Source organism: Equus quagga, chromosome 5 (assembly GCF_021613505.1).
Source record: "Equus quagga isolate Etosha38 chromosome 5, UCLA_HA_Equagga_1.0, whole genome shotgun sequence".
In the NCBI taxonomy this organism is placed as follows: domain Eukaryota; kingdom Metazoa; phylum Chordata; class Mammalia; order Perissodactyla; family Equidae; genus Equus; species Equus quagga.
Window position 1 is genome coordinate 6,920,249 of NC_060271.1, and position 24,628 is coordinate 6,944,876.

The 24,628-nt window shown below is 34.8% G+C and overlaps 1 protein-coding gene across 7 annotated transcripts in view; it reads left to right on the plus strand.

Annotated features, from left to right (window-relative positions):
• The window catches only part of TUT4 (terminal uridylyl transferase 4), a 116,139-nt gene that overhangs the window by 57,466 nt on the left and 34,045 nt on the right, over positions 1-24,628 (plus strand). For all 7 annotated transcript variants that reach the window (XM_046661304.1, XM_046661300.1, XM_046661302.1 and 4 more), the window contains exons 7-15: positions 304-355; positions 2,585-2,654; positions 4,200-4,326; positions 12,010-12,129; positions 12,297-12,509; positions 16,448-16,622; positions 18,553-19,253; positions 21,267-21,417; positions 23,896-23,982. In XM_046661304.1, the coding sequence (XP_046517260.1) occupies positions 304-355; positions 2,585-2,654; positions 4,200-4,326; positions 12,010-12,129; positions 12,297-12,509; positions 16,448-16,622; positions 18,553-19,253; positions 21,267-21,417; positions 23,896-23,982 (1,696 nt within the window). The remainder of the gene's footprint in view (positions 1-303; positions 356-2,584; positions 2,655-4,199; positions 4,327-12,009; positions 12,130-12,296; positions 12,510-16,447; positions 16,623-18,552; positions 19,254-21,266; positions 21,418-23,895; positions 23,983-24,628) is intronic.

The following is a 24,628-nucleotide window of genomic DNA, read 5'->3' on the forward strand; positions in this document are numbered from 1 at the left end:
TTTAACAATCATTTGGTAAACTAATTTCTTTTCAGTTTTGCTATGAAATTTCACAATCTTTTCTCACTCTAAGAACTCGTAATTCTAGGAGTGTTGCTGGAATAACAGCAGTACCTGATTTATTAGATTGTACTTCCATGAACCAGATTTGTTTAACATGAAAGTAAAACACTATTCTGTTTTCATTATTTTAACATACCGAGCATGATTTTATTTAAATGTTTAATGAATTGAATTCTCTCTAAAAGTTCTTCAAGTTGAACTATGAAATTAGTATATTGATTTAATTTGAAACTCTTTTAGATGAATCATCCAGATCTTCTGATACAAGTGCTTGGGATTTTAAAGAAAAGTGGTGAGTTTCTTTTTTAATTTGTCTTTCTAAAGAAAATTCTTCAAAGGCACATGCATTGTATTGTTTATGGCTAACCAAGTTAAACAAAAACTTCTAGCGTATTTGAGTCATTGTATTGCATATGTATATATACGTATATATACATATATATATATGTATGTATTTGTTCAATAGTGTACCAGAAAGTGCACATATTGGTTAGATCAAAAGTATCATTTAAAATCCATATATAAAAAAAGATTGCCTTGTGGATAATTAAAAAATGTTAGCTTTGAATATTGACATTTCTTGTGTAAAAGACAGAAAAACCTATCATCATTAGGAGGTCATTGATGAAGGAAGACTTAGGGAGAGATTTGGGAAGAAAATGTGTGCATGCACTGAGTAAATATTTTTTTCCCCACTTTAACCTAATTTAGCCATTTATATTACATCAACCAAATCATACCTAATAAGTTTTTCATGTGTCCCTCACCTGTCTGGATTGCTTTTGATGTAAAAAGGACATTCATCTAGATAAAAATACTTTTAAAATGAAAGTTAAAAAAATAGAACTATCTCAAACCGGGTCCCAGGTCATATAGTACAATCTGGAATGTTATTTTCTTGGTTTTTATTTACTGCTTTTCTTGTTATAAAGTAAATGCTTAAGAGCTCAGTATCTTAAGCCAGACTTTCTAGTCTCAAATTTTAGTTCTGCCACTTATTGGTTGTGCGTCCTTTGACAAAGTATTTAATGTTAATGGTTCAGTTTTCTCATCTGTGAAATGACAATAATATAGTATCTTTTTGATGAGAAGGTTGTTGTGAGGATGAAGTGAGTTAAGCCAGATCTTAGACAAGTGCCTGGTATATACTAAGTTCTCATTAAATTTCTGCTGCTGAGATTGTTATTATTATTACTGTTGTCATCTTGAATTTTATGACTCAAAAGTACCTGGCAAAAATATTTGCTGTTTGGCTTAGAAGAGATCGCTCAGTGACCTTAGCCTGTCCCTCTCTTTAGTTCTACTGTCAGTTTTAAGTTTGCTTTTTCTTCCCATCTGCCCCATCAACTTTCCATTATTTATCAGCTTCTTGTTGACCATTTTCCTGGGAAATTAGTTTCTAAGAGATTAATTTGGTCCAGTTTATTCTGTAAAGAGATTTTGGTATCATTTTCTTTCTTAAAAAATACTTATCTCTAATTGCACAAAAACTCTAAAGCATATTACAAATAAGAGGTAGATATAGAGCTTTTACCTCTTCAGACTCACTAGACAGTATCAACCTAGCAAAAATAGTTTAAATATGTCTTTTTCACTAAAATGCATGAATAGATCATCTTAAGTCTTATAGGTTTATGAAATTCAATCTGATTTGTAAAATTGATTATACCCTCTTTTATGCCCTCATTGTACTCTTTAAAGACCTCTAGCCTGTCATGTACAGGACTTGTGTATATATTTGTTTTCTATACCCCTAATTGAGCTCTTTGTGTCTTACTCATTGTCATATCCACCATGCATAATGGAATTCCTGATATATAGGTCTTCAGCACATGTTTTTTAAATAAATTAGTAATTCCAGTAAGAACTACTTAGATATTTTCTTAACCTTCAAATGGAATCCTATTAATCCATCTATTTTTATTTAGATTAGACATTTATGGCATGGGGCCTACCTTGGAGATGTAGAGAAAGACTTCAGCATGGAAGTATGCTTTACCCTGTTAGTCCTTTCGTAGATGCTTTGATTGGGTGGACTCTTGATATACTAACAGGAAATGGGGCCAGCAGAGTTAGCCTTTTACTTGCATGGATAATTTAAAATAACTAAATTGTGAAAACATTGTAGATTCTTATTTCATGACTCCTGTGGAAATAGCCCTCAGAAGTAAGTGACGTCCTCTGTTTGCTATATCTTTGAAGGTTTAACACTTTGACTAGATTATATACTTACTTGAAAATATTCAAACTTTTAGGGATGTTAAAACCTTTCTTCTTAAGGTGATTATGATTTTCGGACAGTATTTGGGACTGTACCTGTGGTTTGTGATATACAGCAAATGACACCAAGAGAGGTAAGAGATTCTGTTGGGTTGATGCTCATAAAGAGGAGAGTGGATTATCCCACAGAAGCAATGAGAGTGATTTTTAGAAGGAAACTATTACTTAATGTTTACCATAGGGTAAACATTTGAGAGATGTTGACATTAGCTTACTTGTTTTATTTTTTTTCCCTTATTAGTATTATATGTAGATGTGGAATCTGATTTTCACGCTAAAGTTCCTGTTGTGGTGTGCAGAGATCGGAAAAGGTTGGTAACAATGAAGAGAAAATAAAGTCTTTTTAAAAATAGCAACCATCACCAAATATGCACTGAACATCAACAAAAGAGAAAATTTTGTTTTAGATTTCTCCTTGGATTAATATGACTAAGCTGGTTTCTATTAAAAATAGCAAGCTTACTAAAAGCCTGTGAACAAGAAATAGAATTACCAGACAGTTAAAAATAAAACACTATAAGGCAGAACTTTGCATTTTTTTCTCATGTTCATTCACCTAACAGTATTGAGCATTTACTCTATGTTAGATACTGCCTTGTTAGGGGTACAAACATAAATAAGAAATAGCCTCTCTTCTCAAGGAGCTCACAGTCTGTTAGCATCTGGTTTTCAGTCCACTGAAATTGGATGAATCATTGAAGACTAATCTTGCCTTTCTACTCAGATGTCTAGAGGACTAAGAGAGCAAAGTGCCTTTGAAAAAGGAAACTAAAATGAACCTTTTTGAGATCAGTGTGGGAGACATGGAAACAATACAGAAATAATAAAGTGTTCTTTTATTGATTATTAACCTGTATTTCCTATATTTTAAGATTACTGTATTTTCTTATTCAAAGCACTAGAAGGAGATCTAGTTTAACTCCCTTATTTTCTAAATTAAAAAGTTGAGACCTGGAGGGATTAAGCAGTTTGTCCTAATTCACATCATTTAGGGGAAAATCAGAATTGGAATAGAGGTATTCTGATTTCTAGTGTTTTTTCCCCACCACATTGTGTCAAATTACCTCTGTGCACCACCCACATTCCCTGCCACCAAAATATCTGTACGACGGTTCTGTCACCCAGTTTAGGGTAGCTCCTGTTTCCACTTGTAAGCTTATTTGTGGGTTAATATGCAAATCTCTTCTAATTTCTAATCTGAAAATAGCATATCAATAAAATATGAAAGCTTGGGCAGGAAAAATTAGAGTCAAGAAGTACAGCTAGTCAGTTCAGTATCTCATTTTTTGTTTTTATCACATGCAAAACAAAAAGAATGAACTAGGAAGGTACATTGCACTATTTGACATTGACGAGATCAATGTCTTTTCTCTCATATAAATCAAATTTTGATGAATCATGCTGCTTTTGAAATTAATTTCTCATGAACTTAAATACTAAGTGAGAATGAAATTTATTTCTGAAATACAAACATTTGAAACATCTTTTTATTTTTCCCTGAGGAAAATTAGCCCTGAAATAATAATTGTGCCAGTCTTCCTCTACTTTATATGTGGGTTGCTGCCCCAGCACGGCTGACAGTTGCTGTAGGTCCACGCCTGGGTTCTGAACCTGGGCCACTGAAGTGGAGCATGCCGAACTTAACCACTAGGCCATGAGGCCAGCCCCTAAAACATCTTTATGTGGTGGAAATGATACGTAGTTTTCAGTTAGCTCTGAGTTTATTAAAACATTTGTTTTTATTATGACGCCTTAGGTATTAAAATATGGTGACTGGAAAGGATAGCCACAGGATTTGAAGTATTCTGGTTTTTAAGGTATGAATACAGTGAAATTTGTTTCTTTCTCTTTCACAGTGGTTTACTGTGTAGAGTGAGTGCAGGAAATGATATGGCATGCCTCACTACTGATTTACTTGCTGCTCTTGGCAAAATGGAACCTGTCTTTACTCCCTTGGTGTTAGCCTTTCGCTATTGGGCTAAGGTAAGTGGAACAAGAAAAAAGTACCTAATCTTTAAGATAACTCAGGCTTTTTCCTGTATTAACATGTAATATAAATCATAATATATGGAGACAAAGTTATCTGTGCTAGACAGAAAGTGATGTGTCAGGTTCCGATTATGGACATTAAAATAAAATTTCATAGACATAAAGTTAGTGATATATTTTGGAATTTTTAGTTATCGTACTTTATTTTCCTTTTATGTAGTATAGAAACATTCTCTTTCACATCTTAATATATGAGGCTCAAGTTTTCATTTCAAGTTACAGTTGTAAGATATGATTATGCAAGTTAAGCTTCTTTTGTTAGGATGTTTTTATCAATCTCTGTCTTAGAACATTATTCTCTTTCTTCTAAATTATTGATAACGTGTAGCAGTTTCTGCTTGGGCAACTGCTGAGGATTGGTTATCTAAGTTTCCTATGTTAGAATTAATGTGTATTATTAAAGGCTGTGAATCCTCTGTACTCATTTCTTTGGTATGGAGATAGGGAGGAGTGGTAAAGTAATTACCAGTATCAGTGAAAATGGAGAGAAAGAGAGATTTTAACTTTATTTTTTGTGTTCTTATCCTGTCAGTATACTATTCATTACTTGTTAGACTAGAGATGAGAAAATTCTCAATCTTACACAAGGAAGGTCGATTCAGGGGGTAGGTGGTGGAGTGATAACCTGAGAGCAAAAACAGCCAGAGAGTTCTTTTTGGAATTTTTTGTCTGGACTCTGATTAGAGGATTGTCCCCATGGGTGTGGCAGAACCAGCTGGCTAAGGAACAGCTGGGAAAGTAAGGAACAGTCAGAAAGCCTAAAGTTGGGGCTTCTTCATAGCCAAGGCCTCTTTGTATTTGCTGTTCCCTTCATCTAGAATGTTCTTACCCCACATATCCAGAATGGTTCACTCTTTTACTTTTTTCAAGTTTCTGCTCAAATTTCACTTTACCAGAGTTTTCTGGATCTGGAAAATAGCATTGCCTCCATCATTCTGCCTTTACCCTGCTTTGTTTTTTTCATTGCACTTACTACCCCCTGCCATTCATATATTCATTTGTATGAATGAAATTGTAAACTCTGTGAGGACAGGGATTTTCATCTGTTTTATTTATTCACTACTCGTTTCCAGTGCTGCTGCTTTTACTGTGCCAGCACATAGTAAGCATTTAATAAATATTTGTTGAATACGTGGTCCAGTTTCTTCAGAAATGAGACTTTTAATCCTTGGAAGTGACTGGGAGCAGTGAACTAGGCTGAGGGAGGGTGAATACCTCCTTTTATTTATCTCATTATACTCTGTGCTTAGCACAATGCCTGGCATAATATAGAAATTTAATGCTATGAAATGGTATAAACCAATTCTAACTGTCATTTTTTGGTTTTTTTTTGAAAGGAAGATAGGCCTTGAGTTAACATCTGTTGTCAGTCTTCCTCTTTTTGCTTGAGGAAGATTGTCGCTAAGCTGACATCTGTGCTAGTCTTAATCTATTTTATATGGGATGCCCCCACAGTGTGGCTTGATGAGCAGTGCTGGGTCCGTGCCTGGAATCTGAACCTGCAAACCCCAGGCCACCGGAGTGGAGCACATGAACTTAACAACTACACCACCAGGCCGACCCCCAACTGTAATTTTTACGCTAAGTATTTATGTGATTTTGAGCAAGGCATTTCAGGAAAATCTGAGGCTCAGTTTTTCCATCTGGAGAGATTATTTCAAAAATTAGCTAATGCATGAGAGTATACTTTGAACTCTAAAATGCTGCACAAATTGTTATTTTCAATTGGCAACTGAGGTTATTTAAATAATGATAAGTCAACAGGAACAGAAACTGGTGTGACAACCCTAGTGACCAAAGTTTCTCAGAGTGTGGGATGAGACTGGTAGACGAGACCTACCCATCACTCAGGAAATCCAGTTTATCAACCCTGGAAGGTTTGTGTCTTCATAAGGGATGGAAGGAATAAAGAGCTTTCTCTGGGAGAGTACTTCTTAATTATGCCCTAATTTTTTAGTGGTCATAGAGTAGTGTCAGTTTTCTCATAGACATTCTTTTATTCTTTTAGGTAAGTAGACTATGTTAGAGGAATATAAATGATACTCAAATTTTTTCATTTGGAAAAAGAAATATGTCCTATAAACTTTGTTTCCTAGAGTGCCTCTTAGACATAAAGATTGATCAAACTTGTATTGATTCTAAACATACTGGTCAATGAAGGACACTAAAAAACATATATTACAAAGCTGATTGCAGAGTGGTTCCTTTTTATTTCCAACAGAACAATGTGTCTCATTTTTGGCAGCTGTGTTAGTTGCAAAGAGCTTTTTTCATGTTTTCATTTTCTGAGTTTATTGTAAGAAACCTAGAAATAATTCCTGTTTTATGTTTCCTCTCAAAGATTTTTTTTAAACAGCTTTTATTTATCTTGAAGTTTTAAGCCATATTGCACATTATCTAGTAAAGCACAGATTTTCCATGATTTGAGAGTTCAGAAAAATTCTAGTATATGAATGTAATTCATTCTTGTAACTGATATCATGGGATTGCTGTTGACTGTTCTTTGGCTATCTCCTCTCTTAATTTGCTATATTGTTAGCATTCCAGTAATAGGAAATAGTTTTCTTGTAAAGCCTCTTAACTCTGGATGGCAACACTCTTTAGCCTTATCAGTGTATTGTAGTCAAGTTTCCTGGCTCAGAGCAACTCTTTTTGGTTAACATAGGAATTAATTTTAGCAGTATTTGACATCTAAAAGAAATCCCTTGGTTTTCTATTTTTATTTTTTTGTATATATTCAAAGTATTCGACTTGATGATTTCATATATGTATACACTGTAAAATAATCACCAGTCAAGCTAATTAACATCTATTACCTTACATAGTTACCTTTTATGTGATAACTATGAAGTTCCCTCTTAGCAAATTTCAAGTATACGGTACAGTATTGTTACCTATAGTCACCATGCTGTATATTAGATCTCCAGAACTTATTCCTCTTGTGTAACTGAGATTTCGTACCCCTTGACCAACATCTCCCCATTTCCCTTTCTCCTAGCCTCTGGTAACCACCATTCTACTTTCTGCTTCTATGAGTTTGACTAATTTAGATTCCACGTATAAGTGAGATCATATAGTATTTGTCTTTCTGTGTCTGGCTTATTTCACATGGCATAATGTCCTCTGGGTCCATTTATGTTGTAAATGGCAGAATTTCCTTCTTTTTTAAGACTCACTAACATTCTGTTGTATGTGTATACCACATTGTCTTTGTTCATTTATCTGTCATGGACATTTAGATTGTTTCCATATCTTAGCTATGAGATCCGTGTTTTGAGAGCTTTCTTTTTTTTTTTGAGGAAGATTAGCCCTGAGCTAACTACTGCCAGTCCTCCTCTTTTTGCTGAGGAAGCCTGGCCCTGAGCTAACATCCGTGCCTGTCTTCCTCTACTTTATATGTGGGACGCCTACCACAGCATGGCATGCCAAGCGGTGCCATGTGCACCCCTGGGATCTGAACCGGCGAACCTCGGACCGCTGAGAAGCGGAACGTGTGCACTTAACCACTGCGCCACCAGGCCGGCCCCATAAGAGCTTTCTTTTAAACTGCCTTAATGTTATTCTTCTGTGAAATATCTGATAGTGTTAACAGCATACATGAGCAGTTCTTTATAGTTGCTAAGAAGTTTCTGGTTAACTTGACTTCTTCAGTATAGCTCTTTGTCCTAATAGTCTGGATAAACGAGAATTTATTCTAGTGGAATATTTGAAGCTCTTTTTTTAAAAGTTTTTTATCTTCTCTTATTTTTAATTGTATTCTTAAGTTTATTAAGCCCTTAAAGCTTTAGTGATTATGCTAAGTCTTTATTATCTAAAAAGGAAAATAAGAAAACCAAGCCAATTATAGACCAGTCTTATGTAGATGCAAAAATCTAAATAAAATATAAGCAAGTGCAATATATATCAGTGTATCAAAAGGTAATATGGCATGACCATGGAGGATTTATTTCAGGAATATAAAAATGGTTTAATATCAGGAAATCTATTAACATAATTTAGTACGTTGACTAAAACAGAAGAAACATTATAGATGCCAAAAAGACATATTCTTCCTAAAAAAAGCTCTTAAGTAAACTAGAAATGGAAGTTAATGATAAAGATTATATACAAAAAACCCAAAATGTAACAATAACAAACATCATTCTAAACAGTAAATTGCTCAAGCCATATATTTAGGCATATAACAGAGATGTTCACCAATGATTTTGTATGTTGTTTTGGAGATTTAAAAAAATGCAATAAGAAAATGAAATGAAATAATGAATATAAATATTGGAAAAACAGTGAAAATTTCTCTTTGCTAATGATATGATTCAATACCTAGAAAATTTTAGTAAAAAACCACTAGGATTAATAAAAGAATTTGTAAGATGACTAAATACAGTATAAACCTACAAAAACTAGTAGCTTTTCTCTGTCATAAAAATAACCTGGTAGAATAGAAACAGGGACAGTATTACTGTCATGATAGTGACACAAATTATAAAATACTAAGGAATAAATTTAATAAGAAAAGTACAGGAAGAAAATTCTATTATTGAAAGGTAAAATGAAATCTGAACAAATTCATTCATTCAGCAATTTTTTTTTTTTTTTTTTTTGAGGAAGATTAGCCATGAGCTAACATCTGCTGCCAATCCTCTTTCTGCTGAGGAAGACTGGCCTTGAGCTAACATTCATGCCTATCTTCCTCTACTTTATATGTAGGACGCCTGCTACAGCATGACTTGCCAAGCATTGCCCTGTCTGCACCTGGGATCCAAACCGGCAAACCCCGGGCTGCTGAAGCAGAACATGTGAACTTAACTGCTGTGCCACCAGGCCAGCTCCAGCAAATATTTGTTAAATGCTTCCTATGTGCCAGACACTTGCTATTGGTGCTAGAAAAATATAACAGAATATACAGAGTCCTGTTGACATGAAGCTTACATACTTTTGGAAGAATCAGACAGTAAACAAATAAATAAATAACATATCTGGTAGAGTTTAGTGCTATGAAAATGAGATGATGTGTTAAGAGAATGACATTACCCTGGATGGGCAGGAAAGGCTCTTTGAAGAAGTGATATTTAAACTCAGACCAGCAGTAACCAGTCACCTGAAAGTCTGAGGGAATAGCATCCAAGGGATAGCTACTTCAAAGCCTCTCAGGTGGGAGTGAGCTCATGAGGACCAGAAAGGAAGATAAGAATGACTGGAATGAAGTGAGTGACTGTGAAAGTGGCAGGAAATAAGATTAGACAGACAATTCCTCTGGTAAGGAGTTTGAATTTTAATTGCAGTGAGGAAGCACAGGAAAAGTTTTAAAAGCAATCTGTGACTTGATATGATTTATGCTTTGGAAAGATTTGTTATCCCTAAAATGTAAAATCACATGAATTAATTTTTATATGTACAGTAATTTGAGTTAGAATTACTAAATTTTAAAAAATTTGATAAAATGGTCTTAAAGTTATAGAAGAATAAATGTTTGAGAATAGCCTAAAGAAATCAGAAAGAGAAGACTAGTGTAGGGAGACCTACTTTACCACTATAAAACTTCATTAGTCAAGTGTATACCATTGGCATAGGAATAGACAAATAGATCTGTGGAACAGGATAGAAAGCCCAGAAGTAGATCTCAGTGTAAATGGGATTTTTTTTTTTTGCTTGAGGAGAATTTGCCCTAGGCTAACATCTGTGTCAGTCTTCTTCCGTTTTGTATGTGGGTCACCACCACAGCATGGCCATCAACAAGTGGTGTAGGTCCATGCCAAGAAACTGAGCCTGGGCTGCTGAAGGGGAGCATGCTGAACTTAACCACTAGGCCACAGGGCTGGCCACTAATGAGATTTTAATGTATGAAAAACGAGATTTCATTTCAGTGATAAAATGATGGTTTTACAATTAACATTATGTGAGGGTTAAAAACACATATTTGAAGATATCAAGGACTCAGAAATGCCCACACAGCTTTTCCTAAGCAGTTGCAGGAGGCTGTGTTCCAACTAATCAAGGACATAAAACTGGGATCCAGGCAGTAAGCAATCCCATCCAGGAAAATGGCAAAGTCAAGTCCCAGGAATACAGCTGTGGGTTGGGTCTGTAGGGCAGTCAAATTGGATGAAGAAAATAGGGGCTCCAGGATGGAAGCCATCAAGACCAAAGAAGTATCAAAAGAATAAATAATATTGTGGAGATTTTTCAAAACATTAAGGAATAAAGATGGCAAATTATGTGAGAAAAAAATGATGATTTATTTTATAAATGGTGCTGTCACAGCTGTATGTTTCTTGAAGAAAATAATATTGGACTCTTACCACACTAAATGCAAAAATAAACTCGACTTAAAATAAAAAATTTATAAGAAAATATGAGTGTGTATATGTAACCTTTTTACCATGATAGGAAATCTAGAAGCTATATAAGATAAACATATTTAACTATATAAATGTTAATACATTTTGTGTGATAAAAGGTACCATAAATAATGTCAAAAGTAAAACAGGTTGGGAAAAATAATATTTTTCAAATGCATATATCAGATATGAAGAGTTACTGTCTGTAATGTAAAAAGAACTCATACAAATTCATATGTAATTTATGAAATTAGAAAAACTGGCAAAATATTTAATAGGCAATTCAGAAAAGCGCAAATCCAAATGGTTAGTAAACACATGAAAAATTGCATAGTCTCTTAGCATCAGGTGAGTGCAAATTGAAGTAACTATTAGATGTTACATCTCACCCATTCCATTGACGAGTTTTCAGAAGTGATAATGTCTAGTGTTGGAAAGCGTGTGTGTACATTAACATGTTACTGGTGAAAAGAGAATTTTTATAGTGATTTTGGAAAACAATTGTATAATATTTATTAAAATTCAAATATATCACATATTTTTTAATCCAGCAAACACATTCCTAGGAATATAGCTCATGGAAATGAGCATATCCTTAGGAAATATGTATAAAGATAAATATTGTAGCATTATTTAAAGTGGCAAAAACTGGGAACAAAGTGTGAATGGCCTTGGGTGGTGGAATTATTGAGTAACCATCCAGATCATAGACTGTATTTAACTATTTAAAAGAATGTGTTAGATCTGTACTAATTGACTTAGGGGGACTTTCTTGATGCATTGTTAAAGGAAAAGAGTAATGTATGAGAGATGTCTAGAATATACAATTTTGGTAAAACCGTGATAAAAACATAAAATTCTTCCTGTATTTGCATAGAAAATAGAAATGTATATATACTTGTATACGGTTATTTGAGTATAGAAAAAGACATGGTACATAGAAGATTGTTAACATTTAGGCAGAAGTAAAAGCAAGATAAGAAAATGATATTTTAGAAAGGTGTCCACAGTAAAAGCAATATATTTGGTATGATTCCATTTAACTAAGATATATATATGTGTCTTTATATGTAATAAAGAAATGAATGTAAAGATGGTCACCAATATGTTAATAATTGTTTCAGCGTGGTAAGATTTCAGATCATTCCTTATATTTTTCATTGTTTGAACCTTCCCCAATGATTATAGTAGGAAAAAACAAGCTACTTTTGTTGTGAGGAGAACAAAGAAAATTAAAGAAAGCTAAATGGTGGTACTTTTCTTTCTCTTCATTTTGCAGTTGTGCTATATTGACTCCCAAACTGATGGTGGAATCCCTTCTTACTGTTTTGCTTTAATGGTGATGTTTTTTCTACAACAAAGAAAACCCCCTCTTCTTCCTTCCTTACTTGGAGATTGGGTAAGCATGAGTTTGTGACATATATTTGCATGTATATACGTAATTTGCTCTTGTAAAGTGCTCTGTTCAAACATTTTAAGCTGGAATTCTGGTTTGTGTGTTTGTCCATCTTTTTTTTTTCTTTTAATAATTTTTCCACTACCAATTTGGAATGCCTTTTTATATAGATTGAAGGCTTTGACCCAAAAAGGATGGATGACTTTCAGCTGAAGGGCATAGTAGAAGAGAAGTTTGTGAAGTGGGAATATAATTCAAGTAGTGCAACTGAGAAAACCTCAATTGCTGAGGAAAACAAAGCTAAGGCAGACCAACCAAAAGATGATACCAAGAAGACAGAAAGAGACAACCAAAGTAATGCCATGAAGGAAAAACATGGCAAAGTAAGCTTTTTTTGTTTCATTTTTGGCTTTTCTATCTGTAGAATTTGTGATGCCTTCTATTGAAGCTATTTTAATAATAGATTGACTGACCTTGAGTAAGCCTCTTGGCCTCATTTTCCTCATCTGTAAAGTGAGGGGTTGATCTGGTTTAGTTTTTCAGTACTGAGACTCCTTAATGAATTTATACCTCATTTTGGAAGACTTGTGTTGTTTGAATCATGTCAAGGTAATTCTTTGTATCTTTTTCATTTAGACAAGGAAAATTTCCTTCAGGAGTTGGGCTGTGACCAAACCTTTAGCATATGGGGAATTATGTTGCCAGATTGGTGCTCCTTTAGGAGATGACTTGCTTATTTAATTATTCAACATTCATTTATTAAGGATCTGCTGTATGCTAGGCGTTGTCTTGAGTGCTAGAGAACCAAAGATGAATATCCATCAATTGTGTCTTCCAGAAGCATATAGTCTTCTGAAGATTACAGAAAGGTGAAAATTACTGAAATCATTGCCCTAGCTACACTGAATTATATGTAGTTCTCTGAACGTACATTCCTAGTCCATTCAGCTGGCCCACTTTCCTAGACTACCTTCTACCCTCGCCTCAACCCACCAATTCTCTCAGCTAATGATCTTGCTTGTTACTTCACTGAGAAAACTGAAACAATTAAAAGAGAACTTCTGTACACTCCTACCACCGTCTACCACTATCTGCACTCACGTACTCTGCCTTGCTACTTGCTCTCAAAGCAAGTCTTAGTTCTCTCTCCTTCTCTATTTGGAGCATTTCAACATGTCTATCTTCAATTATGCTGGTTCGCTCCTTGATGATGTCTGCTTAAGCGTTCAGGGAATCCATATTTTGTTTTAACTCATCCATTATGTTTTTCATCTCCAATATTTCTGATTGGTTCTTCTTTATAGTTTCAATCTCTTTTGTGAAATAGCTCCTGTACTTGTTGAATTGTTTCTTTACATTCTCTTTTAGCTCGTTGAGTTTTTTGATAGCTGTTTTGAATTATCTGTCATTTAGATTACATATTTCTGTGTTTTCAGGATTGATTTCTGAGTACTTGTCATTTTCCTTCTGGTCTGGAGATTTAATATAATTTTTGATACTGCTAGATGGCCTGGCTCTGTTTTTGTGCATTGTGGTGTTATTTGGTCGTAGTAACCACCTATTGCCACTGGGTGGGGTTCAAGAACTGCGTATTCTGAGCCTTGTGCGTTCTGCCAGGATCCCAAGCACTGGAGCTGGCGCTAGGCAGGTGGAGGGAGGGGCGCTTTCTTCTGTGTTCTCTCTGGGTCTTCTCACTCTGCCCTCCTAATCTGCTCTCCTGGGGTGTTGGCTTGATGAAGTGACCCCTCGCCATAGCTTTGACCCTGGTAAGGGGCTTTCCCTTAGGCTGTGAGGGACCTTGGGGATCTTTGATGTTCCCGCAAATGGGTTCCCCCTCCACTCCTTTCTTCCCTCTCAGAGGCTGCAGGCAGTCCTCCGGTGGCAGTCTTTAGTGGGGGAGCAATGCTTTCTCTTACCCCATTCCATCTCCTCTGAGGGGGACTCCAGCACTTCTACCTTCTGACCTATGGTTGCGTGGGTCTCTCAGACATTTTTTGTGTTGCATGGATGTTCTCTGTTGGAATGTGAATGTATTTTTTGTTGTGTTGTGGAGAGGGGAGATCACTGGGAGAGCTCACTCTGTCATAATGCTGACGTCACTCCTGCATAAGTCTCTTTGAATTGTTGATTTCAAGTTCTTTGGATAAATACCCCATAGTGAGACAGCTAGATCATAATGGTATTTCTATTTTTAATTTTTTGAGAAATCTCCATACTGTTTTCCACAGTGGCTGCACCAGTTTGCATTCCCACCAGCAGTGTATGCCCTTTTCTCCACGTCCTTTCCAACATTTGTTATTTTCTGTCTTGGTAATTATAGCTGTTCTGACAGGTATAAGGTGATTTCTCATTATAGTTTCGATTTGCATTTCCATAGTAATTAGTGATGTTGAGCATCTTTTCATGTGCCTTTTGGCCATCTGTATATCTTCTTTGGAAAAATATTTGTTCATATCCTCTGCCCATGTTTTGATTGGGTTGGTTTTTTTTTTTGTTGTGGAGTTATATGAGTTCTTTATATATGCTGGAGATTAACCCCTGGTCTGATATATGATTTGCAAATATTTTCTCCTTAGTTGGTCGGTTGTCTTCCCTTTTTGTTCATGGTTTCTTTTGCCTTGCAGAAGCTCTTTAGTCTGATGAGGTCCCATTTATTTATTTTTTCTTTTGTTTCCCTTGTTTAAGTAGACATTGTATTTGAAAAGACACTTCTAAGACCGATGTCAAAGAATGTACTGCCTATATTTTCTTCTAGGAGTTTTATGGTTTCAGGTGTTACATTCAAGTGTAATCCATTTTGAGTTACTTTTTGTGTGTGGTGTAAGATAATGGTCTACTTTCATTCTTTTGCTTGTGCTGTCCAGTTTTCCCAGCACCATTTATTGAAGAGACTTTCCTTTCTCCAAAACTTAAGTCAGATCGTGCTGTTCCCCCTCCCCACACTCAAAATGCTTCAGTTCCTCCTCATTTAATTTAGAATAGAAACCAAGGAATTCTTACTGGCTAGCTCTTTGTTTTCCTCTTCTCTTCTCTCTACCATACCTGCTTTCTTAGTTTCCTTTTTAAAGTTAGGCTCATTCCTACTTTTGTGTGTTTGCTCTATTCTGTTCTTTATCCCTAGAACTCTTCGAATCATACCTTCTCAGTAAGTGCTGTCCTGACCAGTCTGTTTAACGTGAAACCTTCTCCTCCCATATTCTCATCCCATTTACTAAACTTACTGAAATTTTTCTTATTTCCACAGCACTTTTCTTCTAACTTACTATGTAATTTACTTATTAAGTTTGTTGTTGATTGTCTTCTTCTACTAGGTGGTATGCTCCACTAAGGCAAAGATCTTTGTTTTTTTCCCACAGATATATCCCTCATAGCACATAGAAGGCACCAGTGAATAGTTGTACAATTGAATGAGTGAATGACTGTTTCATACCTCTGTGCTCCTTATTGGTCACTGTTAGCCAGTCTTCACTTAGTTAATTCCTTTAAAATTCAGGTATTACCTCTTCTGTTAAGACCTCCCTGATTTAGAGGCCCATTTTAGTATGTAGCCTTTACTTAATTGTTAAATTGTTTCTTTGTCTCCTGATAGTCTGTGAAGTAGGACTTCACTTTATTTGAGTGGCAGAGTATGGTATAGTGATTAGCAACATGAACTCAGTAGGCAGGTGGTCCTTGTCCTACATTATCTACTTCATAGAGTTTTTAGAATTAATAGTTGTTATATGTGCAGCACTTAGAAGAGTGAACGATGCATGGTGAGCCTTAAGTCTGAGTATCTGCTGTCATTTTTTTGTATCCCTAGCACATTGCCAGTGGCATAACAGATTCTAAATAAATGTTTGCTGAATGAAGGAATTAGCTTTTGAAAGCCCAGGGCATTTACTTAGATTTTAAAAGTAATTACTGCAATGAGGAGCTGTAGTGGTTCTTATGCAGTGGTTTGCAACCTTGGCTGCACATGAGAATCATTTAGGGAGTTTTAAAAATCCCAGTGCCTGGTCCGTAGCCTGGGTCAATTCAATCAGAATGTTAGGAGGAGTATGGGAATTGGGAGTGATGTGGAACTCAGATATTTGTGTATTTTAATGTTTCTAATGTGATTCTAATTTGCAGCTAAGGTTGTTTAGTGGAAAGAACACAAAATTCTAGGAGTCAGTAAACTGAGACTCTGTTCCCAGCTGTGCCACAAACTGCTTTTTGGCAAATTACTCCTTTATGCCTCAGTTTTTGAAAAGGTGATCTCTAAGGTCTTTTTAAATTGAAAATTAAATGGTTCTATAGTTCTGTGAAGCTTAAATGAAAAGTACTTTTTCTTTTACAGTCTCCTTTAACATTGGAAGCAACAAATCAGGTGTCCTTGGGACAGTTATGGTTAGAGCTGCTAAAATTTTACACACTGGATTTTGCTTTGGAGGAATATGTTATATGTGTACGGATACAAGATATTTTAACAAGAGAAAATAAAAACTGGCCTAAAAGGCGAATAGCCATTGAAGGTGAGATGATATGTTATATTTCATTTGGAGAATATTTTTTTGTATGTCAGTCATCATCTCTTTTCTAATACAGTGTTATAGATTTTATTGCTTGGCTTTGTAGTGCTATATATGCCACCAGGTTGTCATTATATATATATGTTAGATAAATTCTTCAAGTCCATTATAGTTTTATAGGTTTAATTCTTATTTAAAGGTTCCCAGTATGTAAATATTAAATTGGTTAGGGTTATTAGCTTATTTACATCTTTAGTTTTAAATTATGAAAAATTTCAAAAATAAAAAAATAGAAGTTATACGCATACTATAGGATTATTTTTAATAAACATATCGTAAAATTATCTTAAAGTATAATTTTAAAATCATTTTTCATTATCTTCTAAAGTACCTCATCTGTTAAATGTAGCTAAGCTAAAAAAAAATTGATGTTGACAAACAAGATTTCACACCAAATCCCAAGAACATTAAGATCTTGAGAGATAAAGAAATTAATAGAATGGTTTCTAAATTCTTAATCAAACATTTAAATTTCACAGCATTCCACTTTTTTTTTTGGCAAGGAAGGTTGGCCCTGCACTAAGCTGTTGCCAATCTTTCTCTTTTTGCTTGAGGAAGATTGTTGCAGAGCTAACGTCTATGCCTGTCTTCCTCTATTTTATATGTGCGACACTGCCACAACATGACTTGATGAGCAGTGTGTGTGGGTCCAGGCCCAGATCTGAACCCATGAACCCCAGGCCTCCAAAGCAGAGTGTGTGAATCTAATCACTATGCTACTGAGTTGGCCCCTCCACTCACTGTTTATAGTTAGGAAATTGAATTTCTGTCCATCATTTTAGTCTGTTTAGATTACACATTCTTCTGTTCTCTTAGTCCTCTGCTGGGCTTCTCTACTGTGATTTGGACCCCCAGATATTCTCACACTCTCAAACATGTACTCACATCTTGTACTCTCTTACATATAGTAAATAAATGAGCTCTGAAGCCTGCAGCCATCATAATTTTTCTTCTTTTGTTTCTTTTTCTTTTTCCTCTAGAAAGGGGAAAGAGGCTAGGAAAAGCTTTTTAAAGCATATGGATTTAGCTAACAGCAAGAAGTAACAGATGCCCCAACCTTAACAATCTGAAAGCTGGCCTGTTAAATTTTTTACTTAGTGATCTTCTTTAGTGGAGAAAATGTGTGTTGTCTTTTGGGTAGCACCGTTCTTTTTTCCTGGGACATAGTTGTATTTAAAGCTTATAAAATTCAAAAACCCATAAAGACTTTTAGAAGTTTGTAATATGTTCTTAATGAGGATGCTGTTGATGCAAGCCTTTTCAGCATAGCTATTTTAGACTGGATCAAAATTTAGATTTTGGTTTAATTTTCACTTTCTTAGATTTCTATTTCTCCTCCTCCTTTCTTTAATTTTCTGGTCTCACTAAAGTTAAAACTTAAAATCAGTATTTTTTTAACTTGATACTTTGAGAGTCTTAGGTTCTATTTTATTTGTTTAAATTTTAAGGAGTATGTAACTAAAGAATACTATGATGAGAGATGAAAATTATTGACAAGTCCTGGAGATTGAAAAATTTCATTCAATAACAGTATATAGAGAGGCATATTGGCATAGCTTTTTCTAGCAATTTCATCATTGAAACTTTGTAATTACTGAGTTGGTCTCCTTAGCCATCTTCTCATTAATTACCTTATTATTATTTTCTCTCTTTTCCTTTTAGCTTTTTATTTTATGTGAGAAACAAAGGAAAAGATGTTGCTGTTGTATTTCCCCTATTCAGTTTGCAGGAACTCTCATTAGTACCTTAGGTTAGAAGAACTTTGGGAAAATGTACTCTGCTGACAATCTAGCGGTTAAGATCTATTTTTATAAGCTTGGAAATATAGTTTGTTAGTAGACAATTAGCTACTGACCATTTTCTTTTTTACTAGATCCATTTTCAGTCAAGAGGAATGTTGCACGGAGCTTAAACAGCCAGCTTGTTTATGAATATGTTGTGGAGAGATTCAGGGCAGCTTACCGGTATTTTGCCTGTCCTCAGAGGAAGGGTGGAAATAAATCTACAGTGGATTCCGTGAAAAAAGAGAAGGGGAAAATAAGCAATAAGAAACCAGTGAAGTCTGACAATATGGCATCCAATTGTTGCATTCTGCTTGGGGAAAGCACAGAAAAAATAAATGCAGAAAGAGATCCACCTGATAAATATGATGAAACAGAATGTACATCACAGAGATGTATTACTGAAGATGTCAGTTTGTCGGTAAACGAACTAGATTTAGCTGAACATGGACAGGAATCTTCATCTCTTTCTACCAGTGAAGGCAGTGAATTAGAGCCAAAATCAATTAAGAAACGAGATGATTTAGCGTCTTCAGAAACATGTTTAAAAAAGGAGTTCAGCCAGTGTAATTGCAATGATTATAAATCCCCTGACCCAGATAAATCTGCTGGTACAGACTGCAGGTCAAATTTAGAAACAGAGAGTTCACATCAGATTGTGAGCACCGACATATCTGCTACCTCTTGCAACTGCAAACCTACAGAAGATGCTTCTGACCTTAATGACGATGGTAACCACCCCACCCAGGAATTACATTATGTGTTTGATAAGTTTATTTTAACCTCTGGCAAGGTAGGATACAGTTTGTAAACAATTGGTAAGATTTTGTGGCAGTTGTATAATTCTGTATTTATAGTTTTTAGATTCAGATGTGTAAAAATAGATTCTATGATGGTAGACTATTGTTTTCGAGTGATATTTTGGTGTATGTATTTCACTTTTTGCATTTTTGCCTGTAGTTGCCTTTAAAGAATGTATGTAAAACTCCAAAAGGTTTCATCACTGTATTACTAGTTGATTTGCTTTACTGTCTCATATGTGGAAGGATTCATCAGATATTTTATGAAAAGCAGTTTGGCAAAGCAGCATGTATTTTAAATTTTGCTTATTTTTTATGCATATGATTATTTTTTCTTCCACAGAGGAGAATACAGGGTTTGTAAACTCTATAATAGTATTCTATTTTAAAGTTTTTTTTGGTGGGAGGGGAGGGGGAAATGATGAAAAGTATAAACTTAATAGAGATAGTTGAGTGAAAATTAAGATCAGAAACCAAAAAAATGAAGAATCCAGATTCTGTCTCTGCCACTGAGCTTCTCTTTGGTTTCTGGCATGTCCCTTATAAGTTATAGGAGTCTTAATTTTTCTACTTTTAAAGTGGGCTACTCTGAACTTTAACTTGATAAATTATAGAAAATAAAATACCCCAATGAACAGAAAATAAGCAATTACTACTTTGCTAATAAAGGAATGTTTTAGCTGAGTCACATTGCTTCAAGTGCGGTGTACATAAGGGAAGTATTAGCATCCAGGATGAAAAAATGATTATATAGGTCATTTGTAAACCAAGTAGAATATTTTTTAAAAAACTTAGAAAGTCATCCAGTTTTATTGTTTTATCAATAATTATTTATTGACAAGCTTTAAAATTTTTAACCTAATTACTAAGCTGTATTTCTTCATTCTTTGTAAGGATACATCTGTTGGCATTTTGTTCAGGTTGCAGTACTTAGGGCATATGGACTATTGAAAGGATGAAATAATGGCAGATTTTTAGAAAAGCCTCAATTATATAACTGCAGTTTACATTTCTTATACTTCATACTTTTGATTTCCTTAGGGTAATTCTTACTCCAATTTTAATTATTTTAGTTATCTGTAATAAATTTCTAGAGTTGGCCTGATAAATATGCCTTTTATTTTTTTTTTTAAAGCTTTGAAAAGCTGATAGAAATTCCTATGGTAATGTTAATTAGCCCACAGCACAGCGTTCCCACAAACAGGTCTCTTCTGTTTATAATTTGCATCAGAGTTCATGGCTAGGTAAATTTCTAGGCTAACCCTGGACGAAGAAGCTAACTCTAGGATGTAGCATATTACAATAAAAATAAGAGTAGTGCTCTTCCTCAACCATATGTGTTTTTTCCAACTAATTGGGGTAAGTTTTTACTGTTTTAGCCTTGTAGTAGTAGTCTACTGGAATACATTTAAAAGTTGGTATAGGGTCTGAAGTTAAGTTTGTGGTTATTGCATAGGAGATGTTCCTTGTATGAAGCTAATTTATTTTTTAAGAGTTCAGCCCTGCAGTTTGGTTTCTTGAGTACTATGCTAATGTAATAAATTGAACCAACTAGCCAAGCAAGGGTTCCGTGATTGATTTGGAAGATAGTCAACATTTGGAGTGAAATGAAAAGTGCCACTTGAAATTTCTTTATAATCTACTTTGTTAAAGATCTTAGTAGATTAATATGTAATGCATGTATTTTGTTTTGGGAGTTGATCAAACTGTTTGAATTAACCCATACATTTTGGATCTCCTGGGATTTCTTGTATTTTACATCTTCAGGTAAATCTAATCATTGACAATATTTTAGTGGGGAAGAAAGTAGGTTAGCTCAAAATATGTCTTTTACACTTAACTTAGCTTTTCATTAACATTTTCTTCCTTTTTTTTTTTTTTTTAAACCTTCTGAAAGCACAGTTTATCAGAACTGTGTTACATAAAAGATTCTTTTTGGACCTATTTTCTAAGTGATGATGAAGTCCCTCAATAGTTTATTAGATTGTTTTTCTACCTTTGTGTAGCCGCCAACGATAGTATGCAGCATCTGCAAAAAGGATGGCCATTCAAAAAATGATTGCCCAGAGGATTTCAGGAAAATTGATCTAAAACCTCTACCACCAATGACAAACCGATTTCGGGAAATACTTGATTTAGTATGTAAAAGATGTTTTGGTAAGTCTTTCTTACTGGAACTGTTGAGACTAGATTACTTCTTAGATTTCGAATATTTATTTTCTTATTTAAAAACAGTTTGCTTACATTTTGTTTTTGTAGAGGTTTTTGAATAGTCTAGAGACCCAACCACAGATATTTACTTAATGTCTACTATGTGCAGGGCACTGTGGTAAATGCCAAGGGGAATACAGAGTTCATATGTGTTGCTTTTAAGGAGCTTAGATTCTGGATTTGTGCTCTCTGATATCGTAGCCACTAGCCACATGTGGCTATTTAAATTAAAATTAACTAAAATTAAATAAAAGTAAACACTAAGTTCCTCAGTTATACTGTCCACGTTTCAAGTACTGTGTCACTACCTGTGGCTTGGGGCTGCTGCATTGGGCAGCTAGACAGAGAACATTTCTATCCTTGCAGTGCTCTTGCATAGCGCTGCTCTAGGTGGATGTATAAAACATGTATGAAAATTGCCAAAATTGGAAGCAGAATACGTGACATGCTATAGCAGTGGTAAACAAAATGCAGTACAAGCACAGTTAATTTTAACTGGGGTGAATCAGAGGAATTGGAATTAATGATGTGGTATTTGAGATGGACTTTGAACTGCGTTTTCAGATATAGGAGATTACGCAGAAAAGCATAGAGTGTACAATTAGTTTGGGAGGATATTTACCTTAGATTTGGTAGAGTATAACAAAGGCAACAGAGAAGGATAGGGCTGTAAAGGTATTTTGGGGAAAACCTTACATACCTTTATTCAACAAACATTTATGATGTACATGGGTTAAACTCTCACTCAGCACTTGCTGTTTCCCAGGTAAGAGAAGATTTCTGATGATGTAACAGGTAGTTGGTTCTTGTGTCCCTTTGATATACTGGTATCATTGTGTGTGTACGTTTTTTTGTTTGTTTTTTGGCACTTCCTTACTTTCTGGCACTACAAGATGCTCCCGTCTCATCATGTGTATTTCTCTCCCAGTCCTAGAATTAGACATTTCTCCAAAGAGCCCTGGTTCCTTTTATTAGAGAACAGTGTTAGAAACCAAGATCTGGATGCTAGGGTGCTTCTTATTACTGACTTTTGTTGCTTCTAGGCCCTGTCTGAGCAAGAAATTTTATATGTGTATACTAACCCATGTATATGTACATATCTATAAATATTTCTATATGTGACCATCCTCTCTATATTAAGCTAAATATGACTTCATCCTGATATCTCCAATTCTAATACATTATCACGTGGCTCATTCTAGCCTCTTATCCCTGCTTATCTGTAAATTTCCCCCTCCAACAATGAGAAACCTGGCATCTACCATCTGCCAGTCATTTATTGAATTGTTCCACTTAAGTACACATGTATAGCATTCTAAAAACTGTTATTATCTTATACCCCTATGGGAAACAACTTTATCAATTAGAGTACAATGTTTATGTGCAGTTCCTTTTGTCCTTAGTCTTACAGACTTCACTCCTTTTCACAGTTATTTAGGTTAGCACATTTTTTCCTACTCCCTTGAGTGAAGTTGTCTTACATATTTATATTACAGTTAGATTCTTATGTTACAGCCTACATTCCATCCTGAGATTCCCCGACCTCCCAGATGATTTTTTAAAATTTGCATACTGTAAAGTTCAGTCTTTGTGCTGCGAAGTTCTGTGGGTTTTCATAAGTGCATTGTGTCATGTATTACCATTAGAATATCATACAGGATAGTTTTACCACTCTAAAAAAAAAAAGCCACTTGTATTTCAGCTGTTCAGCTTGCAACCACTGATGCTACATTTGTTTTTCAAAAGCTGAATATTATTTTAATTCATTATAGTAAGTTACTACTTTGTTCCCTTTACTGTATCAACTCTTGGGGATGAATCTAGAGGAGGAGATAGAGAAAAATAAAAGACTGTTCTTAAGGAATTATGACCTTATTTGGAAAAATAATATGAATATAAATGAAATAACTAGAAAAATAAAAAGACAGTGTAAGCTAAACTGGCAAGCAGTTTGGAGAAATAAGGAGTTAAGGAGAGATCATTGAAGGCACTGTGGTTGGGCAAAGCAGCTTATAGGGAAGATATGAATCTTGACCAGGCATTTGAGGGAACTGTTAGATTTGAATGAGTCATGTGCCTAGCATAACAGTATGAGTATAGTCTTAAAAGGAGGGAAAAACAAGCATGTTTATGGGAGAGGTTGGAATGTCTGAAGAAAACTGTTAAGTAATTTGCAGAAGTAAATATATTTTATAGATGTTTCATAGGCAAAATGATCATGTGAAATGTACTTAAGTCTATAAAAGTTATTTTTCTGCTGTCCCTCTGACCCTTCTTCCCCCAGTAACGTTTATGATTTTAAAGTTAGAGAAGTCAACAAATAATGAAGAAATTTTAAGTAAAGTTTTTAGGGTAAAAAATTGAAGACATTTTCAGATTCCATTTTCCTTACTTTTCTTTTTCCTTTCTCTTTTTTTAACTTAGATGAGTTATCACCACCTTTCTCTGAACAACACAACAGGGAGCAAATTTTAATTGGCTTGGAAAAGTTTATTCAAAAAGAATATGATGGTATGTCATATGTTAAAAATTGATTGCTTTTGTTATTATAGTCACCTGGTCTGTTTCATTCTTATATTTAAAAAGTATTTATTGACTGTTAGTGTTAGGTACTATTGTGGGTGCTGAGGATACAGTGCTAATAAAAGAGGTGAAACCTGCTCTCATAAAGCTTATATTAAGAAGGGGAGACAGATAGTCAACTAACAAATAAGTATATAATGTAGTATCAGGAAGTAATAAATGCTATTAAAGTGTTGGAGTTAAAAGGATGGTGATGGAGTGTTATGATAAGTTCTCTCTGATAATGTGATGTTTGAGCAGAGCCATGAATAATATGAAGGAGCAAGTTATTTGAATATCCATGTAGAGAACATTCTAGAGAGAAAGAGGAGCAAGTACAAATACCCCCAGACTGGATTATGTTTGACATAGTTGAAGGCCAGCCGGGAAGTCATTGTGGCTGGGGTGGAGTGTGTGAGGTAGATTGTAACAGAAAGATGAGGTCAGAAAGGTAGAGATTGGATCATTAGGATTGGTAGAAGGATTTTGAATTTTGAGTGACTGATGAGAAACTTCTGGAGGGTTTTAATGCTGAAGTGACATAATATGAGAGAACAAGAGTATAGATCCGTAAGAATAGAAACAAGCAGAATAT